At 37.3% G+C, this 18,286-nt stretch overlaps 1 protein-coding gene across 2 annotated transcripts; it reads left to right on the top strand.

Moving 5' to 3' along the window:
• Positions 1-2,888: 2,888 nt before the first annotated feature.
• On the top strand, positions 2,889-17,353 carry LOC131677888 (retinol-binding protein pinta). 2 transcript variants are annotated; one of them, XM_058957977.1, is made up of 5 exons: positions 2,889-3,167; positions 3,236-3,617; positions 13,226-13,552; positions 13,615-13,710; positions 13,807-17,353. In XM_058957977.1, exons 2-5 carry the CDS (start codon positions 3,394-3,396, stop codon positions 13,961-13,963), a joined length of 804 nt encoding a protein of 267 aa, XP_058813960.1. In that variant the 5' UTR covers positions 2,889-3,167; positions 3,236-3,393; the 3' UTR covers positions 13,964-17,353. The 2 variants fall into 2 exon arrangements, with proteins under 2 accessions (XP_058813960.1, XP_058813959.1); XM_058957976.1 differs by having other exon boundaries at positions 2,894-3,167; positions 13,762-17,353.
• Positions 17,354-18,286: the final 933 nt, after the last annotated feature.

Below are 18,286 nucleotides of genomic sequence, written 5' to 3'. Positions count from 1 at the left end.
GATCACTGATTGCCAATCAAACATTCTTTGAATATATTGTCCACTATCGACGATTCCGGAAGTCCTGAATTCCGGAATTCCGGGCATATTCCACAATTAAAGTCACATCGGTTCATCGGTGATGATTGAACCGATTTTCTCAAACCAAGTCTCAAATGGAAGGCAAAATATGCAGTTGAGTATTGCGTCGCCGCCCCCCCCCCCCGCCTTGCCCTTACACCTCCCTCCTTCATCACTCCCCTCCCCTTGGACCACCCTCACGCCCGCATTTCCTTCATCCACCCCGTGTACCGAAATAAGATGAAGGATTTCTGACGCATCCTCCACTCCCACTCTACTAACCCCCCATTCCCTACACGTTCAAACCTATTCTACCAACCTTTCCAAATTATAATCACATGAAGATAACATTGAACTCATGCTTATTAAGCTAATTAAATATTATTCTTTTGCCTTTCTTATATAGAAAGGTTATGCAATTGCTCCAAAAACGGACTTTCTAACCGAGGCCTGGAGGGCCGAGTCTCATATAACATTCGACTCAGTTCGCCGAGATCGCAAAATATCTGTGTGTATGTATGTGTGTATGTATGTATGTATGTATGTATGTATGTATGTGTGTGTATGTGCGGATTTGGTAACAGAATGTCCACATCGGTTTCTCGGAGATGGCTGAACCGATTTTTACAAACTAAGATTCAAATGAAAGGTATAATATTCCCATAGGTTGCTATTGAATTTCATTTTCAACCGACATCTTGTTCCGGATTACGAGTTGAAGAGTATGGTTACAAAACAAAATTTGTTGATTTGTCCACATCGGTTTCTCTGAATTTTCTGAACCGATTTTGACAAACTTAATTTTAAATGAAAGGTCCATCAGCTGCTGTTGAATTTTGTGTGGATGCGAGTTCTGGTTCCTGAATTACAGGGTGATACGTACGATCACGCAGCAAATCCCGATTCTAACGAATTCTGCGATGAATGTAAAAAGGTGAAATTTTTTCCAAAATGTAAACACAATTGTTGAATTTGTAGATCTAGGTCCCCAACAGTCATTCCAAGTCTCTTTGGCCACACTGGCCACCATCGACGGATCCTGAAGTATCCAAATTCAGAATAACGGTTATATTGGTTTCTCGAAAATGGCTAGACCGATTTGATCAACTTAGTCTCAAATGAAAGGTGTTGCGTCCCCGGAAACTGATATTAAATTCCATCTCCATCCGACTTCCGGCTCCGGAGTTACGGGTTGTAGAGGGCGATCACATAGAAAACTCCGATTCAAACCGATACCGCGATGAATGCAAAAAGGTGCTCTTATATATACTTACCAATTGTAATAAGAATGAACGACATTTCCATAATGTTATATTGTACGAACCAGCTATTAAATCATAGTTTGGAGAAATGAGAAAGGCACAATTGCACCTCTAGGTGGATTAAAACAGGTTTTTCAGTTTACTATTACCGTGGCTGTTTTTCTTTTAAAAATTTTTTGAACTCGAATAATGATTTCTTTTCTTGTATATAGTTGTCATATCATATATAATAAAAATGTAATGTATACATTTGAAAGCTTTTAATGAATATAAACAACGCAAAAATTCTCGTGTTCATGATTGAGAAAGGCACAATTGCACCACTACGTGGATTAAAACAGGGTTTTTTTTCCATATATCAACACATACATCCCACTGAGACGTCCAAAAAATTGTTTCAAAATCGTTCAACACGGGTCCAACGATGGACGTTTGTTGAACGGTTATTTGGACGTTGTCTAAATTGGCCCTTCATTGGACAATTTTGAAACCAACCGTTCTTAGAGGGATTTCTATTAACTAAGGTGACCAGACAAAAACGGGATGCGTTTAAACAAACCTGGTGAGAATTTGAATAAGCGGGGAACTTTCTGGGACGTTCGGCCATGCGAGATGACTCAACTGAATATGGGACTGTCACGTGTAATCTGGGACGCATAGTACTTAACTATAAACATACAAATCAATAATGACTTTGAATTGAAGCCAGTGTTTTAATTTCGGTGTTTTCTTCCTAAATTTGGCTACATTTTCGGAGTGCAGGCTATCCCGAAAATCGACCATAGAAGATCGACTTGTTCCACTTTTATTACCTCTTCCGCGGTATCCATAGCAGTCATATCATAAATCCTCAAAGGTTCAGACTCAGATATTGTTGACTTCAGATTAAAAAAATAGGAATCTTGAATCCTTATAATGTCCCTGTATATCGTTTAAATAATGTTAAATATTTGCTAATGTTTAGTTATCCAGAAATTTGGAAATACTTATGTCCCTGGCATTATAGTTTCCGTCATATTGAGATTTGATTTTTTCACACTTGAAACTCACATAGATTGTTTGACGTTTGCAAGAGTCACTTTAATCATACGTGTCGACACCATTGATTTCAGAAGATATTCACTTAATATTTACTGTAGACACATGAAACATAAAGGTTGACCTTAAATCTAAGTCTATATGATTAATCACGTAATTTGAACGTGATGATTTTTTGTGTGGGAAGGGTTGCTGAATATGTCCATAAGAGCTCTATAAGCCTAGGCAATGTTTTTGTTGAAAAATGCGTTATTGACCTTTCTATTCCTGTTGATAATAAAGACGCTGAATTATTTCGTGATGAAAACAAAATATTTTGCACTGCGAAAATCGATTGACGTTAGGTATTTCGTTTTGAAAACAAAACAAATTCCTTTGGCTTGCATCTATGGTTGTAAATGAGCTGTCAGAAATCTTACTGTTTTGAGAGCATGTTTTTTGCATTTTAAGCAAATGTGGACTATCAAACATCACGGTTAATTCTTTGTCATCCACACGCCAAACAGGATTTTTCAGTCACCCCTGCCTTTCGCAGCATTTTTACATTAGTTGTACCTTGATCAAGGACCGTTTTTCCTATCTTAATTGGACAGATTTGCTATCATAGGCAGTAATATACTCGAGTTTTTTCCATATTGTACAGAAGGCCACCCCCTTAATTTATTCATTCAGTCAAGTGAGTACTTTTGCAGACAATATTTTTTGTCACGTGTAGGATCCGCCTTATCAGCTAAGCGAGTTTACTTATCAAGTGATAGTAGTGCAATGCGATGTGTTTAACAGATGGGGTGTACATCATATTTGAAAGTATTACGAACTGAAAAGATCGATGAAAATATATGGAAACCTAAATTTATTTCGTCATAAAATTTCAGAAATCTAGCAAGAGAATTAGCGTTGCCACACCTATATACAATCTACTATTGATAGTAGTGCTCTTATAATGATTTAAAGAAATTAGGTAGAATGCGAGCAGTATGCATAGTGCGTATACGAATTAGCCTTGGAAACCGTGGCGTATTGAAAAGCAGTGATGAAAAGGCAGTACGTATCATCCTTGGCCGAGTCGTGTTACCATGATGCAGAGAAGCTTCTCGGAGAGACGATCGCAAGTAGGAACCATGGATTAGCAGAGATCGAACGGTGGCTGTGTAAAGAACAACCCAATATTCATATGCAGAACGATGTACGATATATTATTTACTTTCTACGAACAACAAAGTATGATGTCGACAAAGCTAAACGTAAAATTTTTATGTAAGTATCATCCTTTGACAATTGAACAAAAGTATTGGAATAAGAGTGAGGTCTGACAAATGGAACAAAAGAAAATAGGTACAGTGATACAATTTCATATTCGTACACCTCTAGTGTATATGTTTAATATTGTTTCATAAATGTTTGCGCTATTTAATATAGGTATTGTCCGTACTTTTTCAAAGGATTATTTTTCGTCGCAGCAAGATTCGTAGCGCTATTCGGCGCACGATTCATCGCAATGTATTAATGACACTTTAATAAGAGGTGGTGCAATTTGTAAATAAAACATACAAAAACCTGAAACTTTAGAGCATGTTCAGGAGTGTTTCAGTTTTAGATTCATAATTTTGACAGTTCTATAAGATGAAACAGAAAATTTTAAAACTAGAACTTGTTGCCCCCAGCGGTAGTTTTAGCGGGTGTTCTATTCAGTTTAAAATTTATTTATGTTATGCAGCGTAACTGCATTCAAATTTATTTTTCCCCAGTCCATCGGGTCTAAGTGTCTGTGCTGAAAACTTTGCATGTATTAAAAACACAGTTCTAAACGTGTTTTAAAATCATCAACAAATAGAACGGCGTCGTATAACCGTTTTAAATTTTGAAACAAAACTGTTCGAAATTATAAAACAAAACGCTCTGCTGGGAATGTGAATGTTTCAGTTCCAGTTCTACGTTGAAACTCCTATATAAAATAAAACGCTCCTGAACATGCCCTTAGAAGCATAGTTTTCAGTCAGTTTTATTAACAAATTCAGTTACAGTAAAAAATTAGCACACATTAAACCTTTGGTAATACATATTTTTCGACGTTTTTGAGCGTTTATTATCAATTGCAAACTAGATGGGCGCGTAACTCAACACACGGCCCCCTGGCGCATGGCTCAAAAGTCGCAATGTGGATTTAAGAAAAGATTCGCAACAATCTAAAGTGTGATAGTTTCCGCACATTACACATTAAAAAATCGTTACTTTGCGTGAAAATGGCTCAATTTAATATTTGTTATTTCTTTATTTTTTGTTTTACTTAGAAAAATAGATTTTATGACAACAGAAAAGTGTTTATTGGCACAGTTTCCTCTACACTAGTTTAAGAAATCCCCTCAAATTAACGTAATGGTTAAAAAAACGTCAACTAATTGCCATTATGGGACAGAAACTAACTATTAGTCACCAAAATAAAGTTAAATCACTTCATGAAATTTTTTGACATTGTTCAAAGGTTGCGTCTAACTATTTAACTTGTCGTTAAAAACTTTGATGTGGCGAAACCTAGAGCAGATATTTCGAAAAACTTGAACTGTAAAAAAAAATATGATGAGGGGTAAACGATTTTTAATTAGAAAAATACGGTTCGTAAGGTATGGAGAACGGACAGTTACAATGCCTGTGTTCTGACGTGTTCATCAATGAGAAGAACAAAGAATTGATTTTTAATTTACTAAACAACATTGAAATATTTTATCGGAGTATTGGAAAGATTGTAAACTTTGTCTACGAGTCCAATTTCAACATCTTTGACTCAAATGGCTGTTATTACGAGTGGAGAATATCAGACCTGGACATACAAGCCTTATAAAAGCAGCTAAGCGCAGGGATAGGGGAGTTATTGTATGGGATATTATATGTCCACTAGAAATTTGGTCTTCATTGATGGAATGATGGATCACAATGTGTATTTTAATATGAATATCTTAAAATAAGTTTTAAAGCAAGGTTTCCGTACAATGGTACTTTTTAACTAAGAAATGGTGGATATTGGAAATTCGATCAGGAGAAGAACCTAAAGCATAAGACGTGCATAAAACGTTTAGAGTAAATTTATAATTGTTTAAATGTTATGGATTCTCCACTGCCCACCCCGTTTATTAACTGATTATAAAAATAAATGGGAGTATTTGGATAAAAAGTGCGAAACTATCCGGATTATAATGAGAATGATCTTAGAAACTACTATTAAGAAGAATGGGATAAAATTTAAGTTAAATACACACAACAACTAGTGGTCAGCATTCCAATACGATTGAAAACTGCAATTACAAACAAAACCTACCACATTGAATATTTATTATAGAAATTTCAATTGATTTAAAAAAAAAATGGTGGGTAATGCCAGAGACATAACCGGAGTGAAGTAGAATACAATTGTTAAAACGAATGCAACAATTTTGACTATCTTCTGATAGGTTGTGTTAAAACCAGTTATTCCGTTATTTTTAATGGAAACACTGAAATATCGGTATACGTACATCGAAATTTAAAATATTCGAACATATTTATCCTCATATGGTAAGCCTGGAAAGAGTATCTAATGAGAGTGACACAATTCATTTGGCAACAACAGAGAATCGGATTTGTACCGTTATTTCGCTATTTCCATTAGAAATACCGAAATAACTTATTTTTGTAAAACCTTTCAGAAATTAGTAAAAATTGTAGCATTCGGTTTAGCAGCTTAAAGCGTACCCGGATAGAATTTTACAATAGCATTTACCCTACAAACAATCATAAAACATTAAATATTACAGGTATTACTGTTTCAACATTGTTCGACGCAGAGTTCTTGCAGTAGATTAACAATAAAATTTCATGTAACAATTAATTTTACTGTTCAGCAAAAAAACTAATACAGTAAATTCACAATAAATTTTGCTGTTTTCGAGAAAAAAATGTATTCATTCGATTTTTTCAATGTTAAGATACATAACCACCCCCTTTTTACTGTAAAAGCCGAGTTTACATTGAAATTTGCTGTAGAAACGTTAAAGTTTACTGTTTTTGTATTGTATCATAACACTAGAACTTACTGTAGATTACTGTACTGTCACAGTGGTAATCATGGTTTTGTTACTGTACATTTCTATTCGGGTATGATACTTCATTTCGGTAATGTCTCTGACATATGCTACCCATTTTTCTAAACTAAAACTAAAAAACTGTCCTGAAAACCTAATAATTGCATAACCTAAGGCAATTTAAAGCTAAACTTTTGTGAAATCCCGACAGAAAACAAAATTACGTGTTTGTCCAACGAGCTTCTGCCTCCTTGTTGTGGTAAAGTTTACCACCGCACATGTGCGTTTTGCAATTTTTTAAAGCGTCATTTGAATGACTTTGAAACATTGCATATTTTACATGTTTTTGCATTTTGCGAAGCGTTGATTGCGACTACAGGGGAAAATGTTGGTGAAATGATATCAATAATTAAATTCTCCCGATTAATGTTCTATAGCTAATCCCCAGACTAACAGACATAACACTCAAAAATAAAGCTTCGCCCGCTTTAACGGTCATTTTAAATATATTTGTAGTTGGGACTGTGGCCACATTTGAAATTATGGCGCCACTGACATATGAACAAGCATATGGGGGATAGACCACTAGTGAAAAATTGTTCCAAAACCTGAGGGGTAACCCACCAGTAAATGAGTGATTGGGACTGTGAATAAAAGGTGGAGCTAGTGTTCTGGGAAAATTGTCAGATCGATGTTTTTTGAGGGAATTCCCTCATAGTGTTATGTCTGTTAGTCTGTGGCTAATCTATGATCATATTTCCGTAGAGGACGCGCATTGCTCCATATTTTCCTTAATAATAATATTCTTAAACCTTAACCAAGCAGGTTTCTTAGAGTGAGTGTCCAAGCTAAAACTGACAGATTCGTCTGTTTAAACGTAAAAACCCAAATTCCAACATTTTTTATTATTTTCAAGATGAGCTAAACTAATAATGACAGCATAGCGTTTTTAACAAAAAATCAGTTCTCAAAAAATTAAGAGAATTTTTAGTTAAAATTTTGATAAATCCGTTTTCAGTGCACTGAAATCGGCTTGCGGAGCCACTGCGGCTATCTTTGATGCGCCTTTCAGACGCTCGCAATGTGAGATTTTATTATAAGTGCGACAATAGGGTTTTTTCGAGAATAAAATGAAGGTTATTTTGGAAACCGCGACTCACTTGCGAGTGAAAAAAAACAAACCGCATCATTTTACCAGTTCAACATAGGTGTCGTATGACTAAGTTTAATTTTGCCGCTATAGTGCATGGTCAAGTATTTGGCATTGATCTGCCAGTCGTACAACTTGCAAGTAAGTAGCCCAAAAACTGTAACACACAGAAAAAAGATTTGTAGGTTCAATAAAAATATGGGTTAAATTCAATAAATAACATTATTGGTCGTGAAACAATACATTTATTTATTGAATTCAATAATCTTTATTTATTGTTTCAATGAAAAAAATATCGTTCTCTTTTTTATAATTTTTTTATTGAAATTAAAACAGAATTATTGAATTTAAAAATATTTTTATTGAGCGCAAACATTTGTTGTTTTTTTTATTCATTTCGTTTTATTAGATAGGCACAAATGCGTTAGCTTGGCGGTGCCAAATTATTTTGTTTTTACATTTTGGATATCTTAAAGCTAGGAGGTTACAATATTGAAATATTTTTTAAAACAAGGGATTCAGTTTGATATACAAGAGGGGGAGTAATAGTATTTTACGAAATATTTTACAGTTATCTTAAAACTAACAATATAGTTTAGTACACAAAAGGGGGAACCAATATTTATGAAAAATTTCACAGATATCTTAAAACTAGGGATACAAGTCTAATTACAAGATGGAGGACAAGAGTTTCAATAAAGAGTGAAAATTACAGCTACCTTAAAACTAGGAGTACAGAATACAAATTTGATTTTTTTTAACGAAGACTTCTGCTTGGTGAAGATATTCAGAGGGTGGCTTATTTCCACATCAGTGTGGCAGTAGTTGTATCAAGGACAGGAGAGAGAAGGCGTATGGTGACAGGGAAAGAAGAGCAAAACTTGCAACTTTCGCTCAAACGGGAAATCAGCGAAACAAATTTGCGCCTCAGTCTAGTAAGTCGTCGAGTACCGGATGGGCGGATGGTATTCTTCGGACCCGCGGGGAATCCTTCAAAAGTCATCGGACCTTGAGTCGCTCTTGTTTCAGTTTCCTTCTATGCAGGCGTAGTGGTAAGGGCGAAGGCGGTAACATAGTGGCACTCTGGAGCTGATCGGTTCCACAGGGCAGGAGGAAACTTCTAAAAACGAGAAATAAAATAGAGGGGCTAAATTGGGATATTTATCGTTTTTATGAAAGTATAAATAAGGGACATATAGGGGAAATCACGAGTTGCCAGCATATCTCGGATTGGTACATTGGGTGGTCTACCTCGGGCCCGAAGGGAATCCTTTAACTGAGACCTGGCGTCCAAATACCCGGCGCATACCCAGACAACGTTCTCGATGTCGTGATAGCCCTCGTCACAAGCGCACAGACTACTTTCCGCAAGCCCAACACGCCGCAAATGCGCATCCAAGGTGTAGTGATTGGACATAAGTCGGGACATTACACGAATAAAATCCCGACCCACATCCATCCCCCTGAACCAAGGCTTCGTTGATACCTTTGAGATAATCGAATGTAGCCATCGTCCAAGTTCTCCATTGCTCCACGCACGAAGAGCCTCGATAAAGCTGAGGCTGTCCGAAATGATAAAGTAGTGATCTGTGGGCAGAGTGTCGAGTAGGGAGTAGGCAGAGGGTGTACTGAATTGCAGCTAACTCTGCAACGTAAACTGAAGCGGGATCATTGAGCTTGAATGAAGCGGTGATAGTATTGTTGAAGATACTGAAGCCAGTGGACCCATCGCGATTTGATCCGTCAGTGTAAAACATTTTGTCATAGTCGACTTCTCGGAATTTATTATAAAATATATTAAGGATCACTTGCGGACGTATATGGTCCGGGATTCCACGAATATCTTCCTTCATGGATGTGTCGAAGAATACAGTAGAATCAGAAGTATCTAGGAAACGAACACGGTTGGGAGTATATGAAGAAGGATTAATGCTCTGTGCCATGTAGTCGAAGTACAAGGCCATAAATCGGGTTTGAGAATTAAGCTCGACGAGCCTCTCGAAATTTTGCATCACCGACGGGTTCAGAATGTCGCATCGGATGAGCAATCGATATGAGAGTTCCCAAATCCGATTTTTTAGCGAAAGAACGCCCGCCAGCACTTCGAGACTCATTGTATGGGTCGAGTGCATGCAACCCAAGGCAATGCGAAAGCAACGATACTGGATTCTCTCCAGTTTGATGAAGTGTATGTTCGCAGCGGAGCGGAAACAGAAACACCCGTACTCCATCATCGACAATATCGTTGTTTGGTATAACCTGATCAGGTCTCCTGGGTGTGCACACCACCTTGTTCCAGTTATTGTCCGGAGAAAATTGATCCTTTGTTGGCATTTCTGTTTCAGATACCTAATGTGACATCCCCAGGTACCTTTAGAGTCGACCCAGACCCCGAGATATTTAAATGAAGGCCTGATTGATCGTTTCACTCATTAATAGAAGCTGGAGTTGCGTCGGCTCGCACTTACTAGAAACAACAACCAACTCAGTTTTCTCCGTGGAGAACTCGATATCCAGCTGAAGAGCCCAAGCAGACAAATTGTCCAAGGTATCTTGTAATGGTCCTTGCAAGTCGGCAGCTTTGGGCCCTGTAACAGAGACCACACCCGTCGTCTGCAAGTTGCCTTAGCGCGCATGGATTGGCAAGACAACCGTCAATGTCATTCACGTAAAAATTGTAGAGTAGGGGACTAAGACATGAGCCCTGGGGAAGACCCATGTAGCTAAATCGCAATGTGCTTCTCAGACAACAGGTTTAGCAAAAAGTTATTTAAAATTGGTGAAAGACCATGTTGGTGCAGCTTCTCTGACAGAATATTTATAGAAACTGAATCAAAAGCCCCCTTTATATCCTAGAAGACTGATGTCATCTGCTCTTTGTTAGCATAGGCCATTTGGATTTCTGTAGAAACCAACGCAAGGCAATCGTTCGTCCCTTTGCCTTTGCGGAAGCCAACTTGTGTATTTGACAGTAAGCCATTTGCTTTAACCCAATTGTCGAGGCGAAACAAGATCATTTTCTTGAACAACTTCCTAATACAGGACAGCACTACAATCGGTCGATACGAGTTGTGGTCGGAGGCTGGTTTTCCTGGTTTTTGAATGGCGATGACCTTCACTTGCCTCCAGTCATGAGGGACAATGTTACCCTCAAGAAACTTGTTAAATAAGTTTAACGAGCGCCTTTTTGCAGTGTCAGGCAGATTCTTCAGAAAGTTGAATTTGCTTCTGTCTAACCCTGGGGCACTATCGTTGCATGATAAGAGAGCAAGTGAGAACTCCACAATCGAAAACGGTGTTTCGTTCGCGGTATTGTGAGGAGACGCGGTGCGGTACATTTTCTGTACCGGGACAGAGTCCGGACAGATCTTCTTGGCGAAAGCGAATATCCAGCGGTTTGAATATTCCACGTTCTCGTTGGTACTGTTTCGGTTACGCATACGTCGAGCCGTACCCCAAAGAGTGCTCATCGCTGTTTCTCTCGTTAACCCTTCGACGAACCGGCGCCAATAACTGCGTTTTTTGGCTTTCATTAAACTCTTCATTCGCCTTTCTAGCGACGCGTACTGCTGATAGCTACCGGGTAACCCGTCTTCTCGGAAGGCCTTATATGCAGTGGACTTCTCCGCGTACAGCTCTGAGCACTCTTTATCCCACCACAGAGTGGGAGACCGTCCATGGGTATTCACGCTGGGTACTGGTTTAGTCTGAGCTTGATTCGCACTGTCGAGAATCAAGCCAGCCAAAAACCTGTACTCTTCCTCCGGAGGAAGCTCTTGAGTGGATTCGATTTAAACGGATATCGCGGTCGCGTAACTCTTCCAATCAATATTACATGTGAAGTCGTGGAAGTTGATATTTATAGTTAACCAACGGAAGTTAACCAAGTTTCACATAATGCGAAAACATCACATTTTCAACTGTTTAGTAAAAATTTGAAGGAATCGATTTTCGGGAGGATACTTCTGCAATTTCACTGTAAGACAGTGATCGAATCAGTGACCTCGTTTGATGACTTAGCCATCGAAGGATACGATCGCTGCAAGGAGGGGCCATTTAGCAGTCAACTGCTTCAAAAATGTTTGTACTATAGGGAGAAAATGTATCAGAATGCTTTTAAGAGGATCAGTAACATTGAAAATTGTGAAAATTAAGACCACTATGTCAGAAAATTTCATTGGTCCGTTACTGGACTGAGTGTCTGTTAGAAAAAAGGGGACACTTCGGGTTTTTGGTGTCCCTGGAAGTGGTGGATACTCCTTGTTAGAATTAATATTTCCAAGTCCTGGAGCAAATTGCTTCGGCTTTAGTGCATCACTTCCGTTGGATTTATTGATTGTAGTTGGCGCACTCTGAGGGGACGACACCTTAGCACCCTTACGAGGCAATCTAGGGGAGGCTAGATTTCTCCTCTTCCTGAATTTCCTTGGGTTAACCAAAGATGTTCCCTCTCGTGGGTCGTCAGATTCTTGCTCAACGTTAGCCAAATCAGCATAGCATTTCTGCATAGGAGCGCCTCGAGCGTTCCTTAAGGGAGCGCTTAATTTTATCCCCACGCTGCTTGTACGCAGGGCATGATTTAAGAGCATACGAAGAGCCCCCGCAGCAAATACACTTTTCAGTTTCTTTGCCGCAAGAGTCATCCTCATGCTCTCCTTCGCATTTGCCGCATCGTTTCTTATTTTCACAATATGTGGCTGTGTGGCCCAACTGCTTGCAATTGCTGCAGTTCATGACCCGCGGTGTTGGCGGTATACAATTGTTTGCATTCCAAGATCTTAATCTGTTGAAGTGAGGGGTCCTTAAAGCAGCCAACCCCGTGCTCCAACAGTTCTCCGCATTTCAGGCCCGGTGGGTACTGCTTTATACGGGGAGCAGTGTTAGGGGGATCAGGGACTTCCATGATAACATCAGATGGTATTTCGCCCTCGGCCATTTAAGCACGAGGGCAGAGCGTTATATAAACGGGGATGTGTCTTATGATTTGATTACAAGGTAGGGTAAAAGAAGGGAAAAGGAAAGAAAGCAAACGAGGAAAAAAATCAAACAAAACTTATCTGCAAACAACCTCGATTGTTCCGCACCAGCGAAAACAATGTACTGGATTTACTACCGGCACCAGCAGAACGGCAGCTAACGAACGAACAAAGGATGACCTTCACTCATTGAAACTTACACACCGAACACCACTGTGAAGTATAACGATCCGTTCTGTCCAAAGGTTGGGAGACGTATGACATTTGTTGTTATTCTAATAAAAAATATTTTCAAGCCAATAATTTTGTTGGTTAATGTGATAAGCAGTAAATGCTTGGATTCAATAACACATATTTTTGGTTTAAAAATGTTAAATTTCCCTGCGTGTAAATATTGGAGGTGGCAGCACAAAGTCCGGACAAAAAATTTATAATCGCTAGATTTGGTGTTTTACTCACAAAATCTAGCGATTATAAATTTTTCTCGATTGTTTCTCGACGCCTTGTTATAAATAAGCTTACCGTACGTACTGTTCCTAATGAATAACGGAATAAACTCCGTTTTGCGCTTAGCATTTAGAGTGCGTTTCAATTTCAATGCGCAGAAACCTAATACTTTGTACTGAATAATTCTTTAAAACGCACATTTATTTCAAGTACACTGTAGTATATTCACACTTTCAGGTATTTTAAAATTCGCGCGGATCGCACAGAATGGTTTCAGAATCGTGATCCATTTCTACCCGAGCTTCAGGAATTACTCGACATTGGTGTTTTTCTACCGTTGCGGCAAAAAGATGCCCATAACCGGCAGGTAGTGATTATAAGAACCGCAGCGCACAATCCGAAGCGCCACAGCCAAGATAACGTGTTTAAAGTTGATAAAATGATCCTAGATCTGCTGTTATATTTGGATGAAACTATCTCCATCTACGGTATCGTGGCAATTTTTGATATGAAACATGTAACATTGAGTCATGCCCTACAACTACCGCCTTCTCTAATAAAAAGGTAATTAGCGTATTAATATGTGTTTATTGGGATTATATTTCAATGATCTAATCTCGCTGTAGGACTGTTGAAAGCTGGGAAAATTATCCATGTCGACCGCAGCTTTTGGAGTTTGTGAATGCTCCTATTCACGTCAATGTAGTACTAAATGTGTTCAGGTAAAATGTGCTTATATTGCTTTGCCCCAGAATTAATAGCATATATTGTAGAAGTTTCATGAGTGCGAAAATGAAATCACGTGTTAAAATTTCCAGACGAGGCACTCATGTATCGAAGGTTGTTAATTTGCCTCCCGAGCTTGGTGGAACAGGAGATTCATATCATGACCTCACGGAGCATTGGAAGAGGAAGGTACAAGAACATGCATTTTGGTTTGCCGAAACAGAGCAGTTTAAGTTACATTTATCGTAATACTACATTTTTATGTTTAAAAATTATCTTGTAATATTTTTAACTCTTTGTATCTCTATTAAATGGTTTATCGTAAAGTTTGAATATGAAAAAAAACTAAACTAAAAGATAAAACTCAACTTTAGTCATTTAGCATAAACGTTTGCTTCAAGTTACCAAAATAGAGAACAGACATCCATGCTTGAACAAATAAGTTTATAATACATGTGTAATCATTTGAGTAAATAGTTATTAATACACTAATGCTACCATACTAACATATTCAAATTAGTGATACGGCCATTTTGAAATATCTATATGATCAACTCTGAAATCAGTGAAATCTATGCACCAAACGAAATGGCGACCGTACCGCAGCTAGTGGTGATATCCCAATTAGTTTTTAATAGACCGTTAGGGGAACTGGGGGTAAGTCTGACACCCTGGGTAAGCCCGACACCCCACGACTTTTCCCAGATATCAAATTTTAATCATACAATAATGACATGATATTATTAGTACGATTATTTTAGGCATTTCGATACACATCGATGCCATATGGATTCATTAAACGTCAACGAAATAAACAAAACAAGCGAAAGCAAAGTAGAAGCGCTTTTGGATGTTATTTTTAGTTGATACATTGTAAAGTTTTAATAACACAAAAGCTTTGAAAATAACCAGTTTTTGTGTCACACATTCTATTCTACTCTCCATATCGTTATTTGTGTGTATTGAAGATAAGTTTGAGTATTTCAATACTATTAATTGAGCATTTAACAAAAATGTGCGCTGTTGGGGTGAGACCGACAGTTTTTGGGTGGGGTAAGACCGACACGGTGTTTAGATGATTGGGTTCGTTTTTGATTCGATACAAACGACTGGGTATATTTGTTGTGTTCAATTATACTATAATTATGTCATGGTAATAATTGAAATACACGGAAACTATGTTTTTTTGCATTTATTTATCAGTATTATCTCAAGCCGACCAAAAAAATTAGAATTAAATTGAACGTAATTCATAGTTATATTACAAAAAAAAAAGGAAAAGTATAATCTAATATGAGATTTTGAAATGATATTGATGAAAAATTTTCATTGACCGCCGGATTATTGATCAACAGTGTTCCGAAATCACAACACGAATCGGATAGCTTACTACGAAGCGTGCGTCACTTTTAAGTGAATGAGTCCTAGTAACAGCGTATATAATCTGCTTGCAGAACAGCTCTTCTTCGTTATAATGGCTATACAAGTGGCAATAAAGATCGAAAGAATTACATGAGAAAACCCGTACCGTAATATAAACCATGCGTTAAACATTATTTATTCATAACACCACGCATTCGAATGTTCTTCCTCTTACTACGCGATGAAACTACAGAAAGCATGCGTTTGCATCACACATACTCATATACACATAATTGTACTTTATCACACATACACAATACATTTTTAATGGAAAAAATTGGACAAAAAGAAAGTTCAAAAGGGGGTCGCTCTTGCCCCTTTGGGGTGTCGGTCTTACCCGCAGCGTTTTTAAAATGTCATTTTTCTCCATTTTTTGGCAACCAATAATTTTTAATGAATTCAATTTTTTGAAACGCGGAAAAAATTATATTTTGTTAAGAACCACCTAAACAAGGATTATGCCCAGAATATACAATTGTAGGAGCTTTGTGGAATTTTAGAAAAATTATTGCGCATAAGGTGTCGGTGTTTTTTTTTTTTGTGGGTAAAACCGACACTGTGGGTAAAACTTGTAGTAGATAAAGTGATAATGAATGTTTCGGTGTTCATACTTACAAAAACCTGTTTTAATCCACCTAGTGGTGCAATTTCTCATTTATCCAAACTATGATTCATTAGCTGTTTTTTTCAATAGAATTGTGGAAATGTCTACTACGTTCTTATTTCACCTAGCACGTATCCCACGACTACCACGAACGCAGACTCACTTTAAACAAAAAAGTATAGGGGAGACCGGGGCTAGTTTGCGGTGTTTTTAGTTTCCATTTTTTACCGCTTGATGTAGATAATGATGTAGATGAAAAATAGAACATGTGGCTGTTGCCAACATCCCTGAATTTTATCAAAGTGTTTGTTGCATTGTCTTTGTTTTTATGAACAAAAATGTGTGACGCGGAAAACCCGCCAATTTACCCCGGGGTACGTTGGCGGTATGTATGAATACGCCAGAAAATGGAGATTCAATTATGCCAAAGGTTCGTGCCGAATGTCTTTTCAATAAAATTGTATATTAACCGACAATATATTTCAGTCTCAATACCCCGGCATTTTACTTTGATGCGTATTTCATATTCAAAAGCATATTTTCGAAATTCTTCAGGCGATCGGCCGAAGTAAATATCCCCTGCATTGACGAGATACACAAAGTTTTACTTTGGAGTGAATTCCAAAAATAAAAATATTTGATGACTATATTTGCACTATAAATAGTAGCGCCAACTTACCCCGCGTGCGTCACCGCCAATTTACTCCAACCGCATATTTTACAAAAAAAACTATTAAAAAATAACTTTAATTCATGGATAGATTTAATATCTATACGGATACTGAAAGTTATTTTTACGCGCTATCGAAAAATAAAATCAATTGGGAAATAGATTGAAAATCAACCTAAATAATACAAATGTGTTTAAAATTAAAAAAAAAATACTTGGTATGCTCGAAAACACAATATGGCTCACAACTTTCACAAAACATAATATTTTTTTAACAAAAGCACATTGGATAATGGGTTTCACATAACTTGAGCTACACAATGAGAGGGAACACTATATCTAATAATTCACGGAATCCGGGACTTCCGGAATCGTCGATAGTAGACAATATATCCAAAGAATGTTTGATTGGCAATCAGGGATCTAGACGTGTGAATCGAAGTAATTTGGTGACCATTTCAATAGTTTTTAACCTCTGCAGTGTTACGATTTTACCGATTTATATGGGAAATTCCAATGTAACCTTACACTGAAAGCCATTCGATGAAAAAAATAACAAAACAAATTTTTGTTTTCCTATTTAGTTAATTTCAACACAAAAATGAAAAACGTAACTAACTTTTCCTTTAATTTTGCGAGATTCTCAAATAGTAGTTATTGAAAATGATTATTGATTTCGAGTCAAGACGCACATCGTACAAAATGACAGCAAACTAGCCAAGATGCACACCTTACCGAAATACATCAAGGTAGCGACAGCAACAAGGTTCATACACGTTGGGCATAACGGTTACGCAGGTAGGTTGCTGTCTCAGTTTGGAAAGCTTGTTTTAGCCTGCACTCAACTACCTGTACCAATACACAAATAACAGAAATTCTTAACTTCATTGTCGATTTTAACTAGTTTATCTTTAAAAACATTTAAATAAAGGGATGAAATTGATTGATATTTTTTTACATGTATACTACTGAAGGTTGAAAGTATTGCGAAAATTGTCAAAATCTTTCTATTTCGGATTTATTTGATTATACCGTAAAATTTCAATCATAAGCAATATAATTATTTTGCATCTTTTGAGATGCCAAACTAGATGTGAAATAAGTATGGATTTTTTTTTGTAGTGCTGGCTAACTAAATAAAAAAGAAATAAAAATTGTGCTTTTCATCCGAAAATGAAATCATCAATCAATTACCAACAATCCTTAAATACCTTTGGCCATTTCGTCTCTTGGAAGAGAGCAGTTCATAAAAAGATAATATTATGAGAAACATAATTCAATATTATATTCACGTGCAAATTACTGGCATACGGAGTATTTCAACAATTTAATTCCATACCTTCATCCGTCGGTCAGAGAAACAAAACGTTTGAAATATCTTATGTTGTAGTTTACGATGAAGCAGTTTAATTCATCAATGACATCAGTTGAATTCCATTCGTTTGTGTCTGGCTGAAATGGTAATGTAATCGCATATGCAATTGTGTCCGGGCTAAAACAAACGTTACAAGATTAAAAAAGCGTTTCGTTCGTGTCCAGACTGAGACTGACAGCATCAAACCAACAGCGCTGGATTATTGTTTTCAGCAAAAACTTAGTTCGCCCAAATATCAACTATACGAAACCCAAAAATCAACTAATTTTTTGGCTGAAATTGTGATAAATCGGTTTTCCGTATACTAACCAACCTGTAACTCCGGAACCAAAAGTCAGAACCGAATGAAATTCAGCAGCAGTCAATGGCATTATTGTAGAGAAGTCGCTGGGTAATAGGTGTGATATTAGATTAGGAACTTGGCGAGTTCCCCGGAGGTATCACGAACCGTCATAGGTGGCCAATGTGGCCAAAGCTTCTTGGATTTATCATTAGTGATCC

The sequence above is a fragment of the Topomyia yanbarensis genome, chromosome 1, assembly GCF_030247195.1.
Source record: "Topomyia yanbarensis strain Yona2022 chromosome 1, ASM3024719v1, whole genome shotgun sequence".
Classification (NCBI taxonomy): Eukaryota; Metazoa; Arthropoda; class Insecta; order Diptera; family Culicidae; genus Topomyia; species Topomyia yanbarensis.
This window is presented reverse-complemented; position numbering and strand designations above follow the sequence as displayed.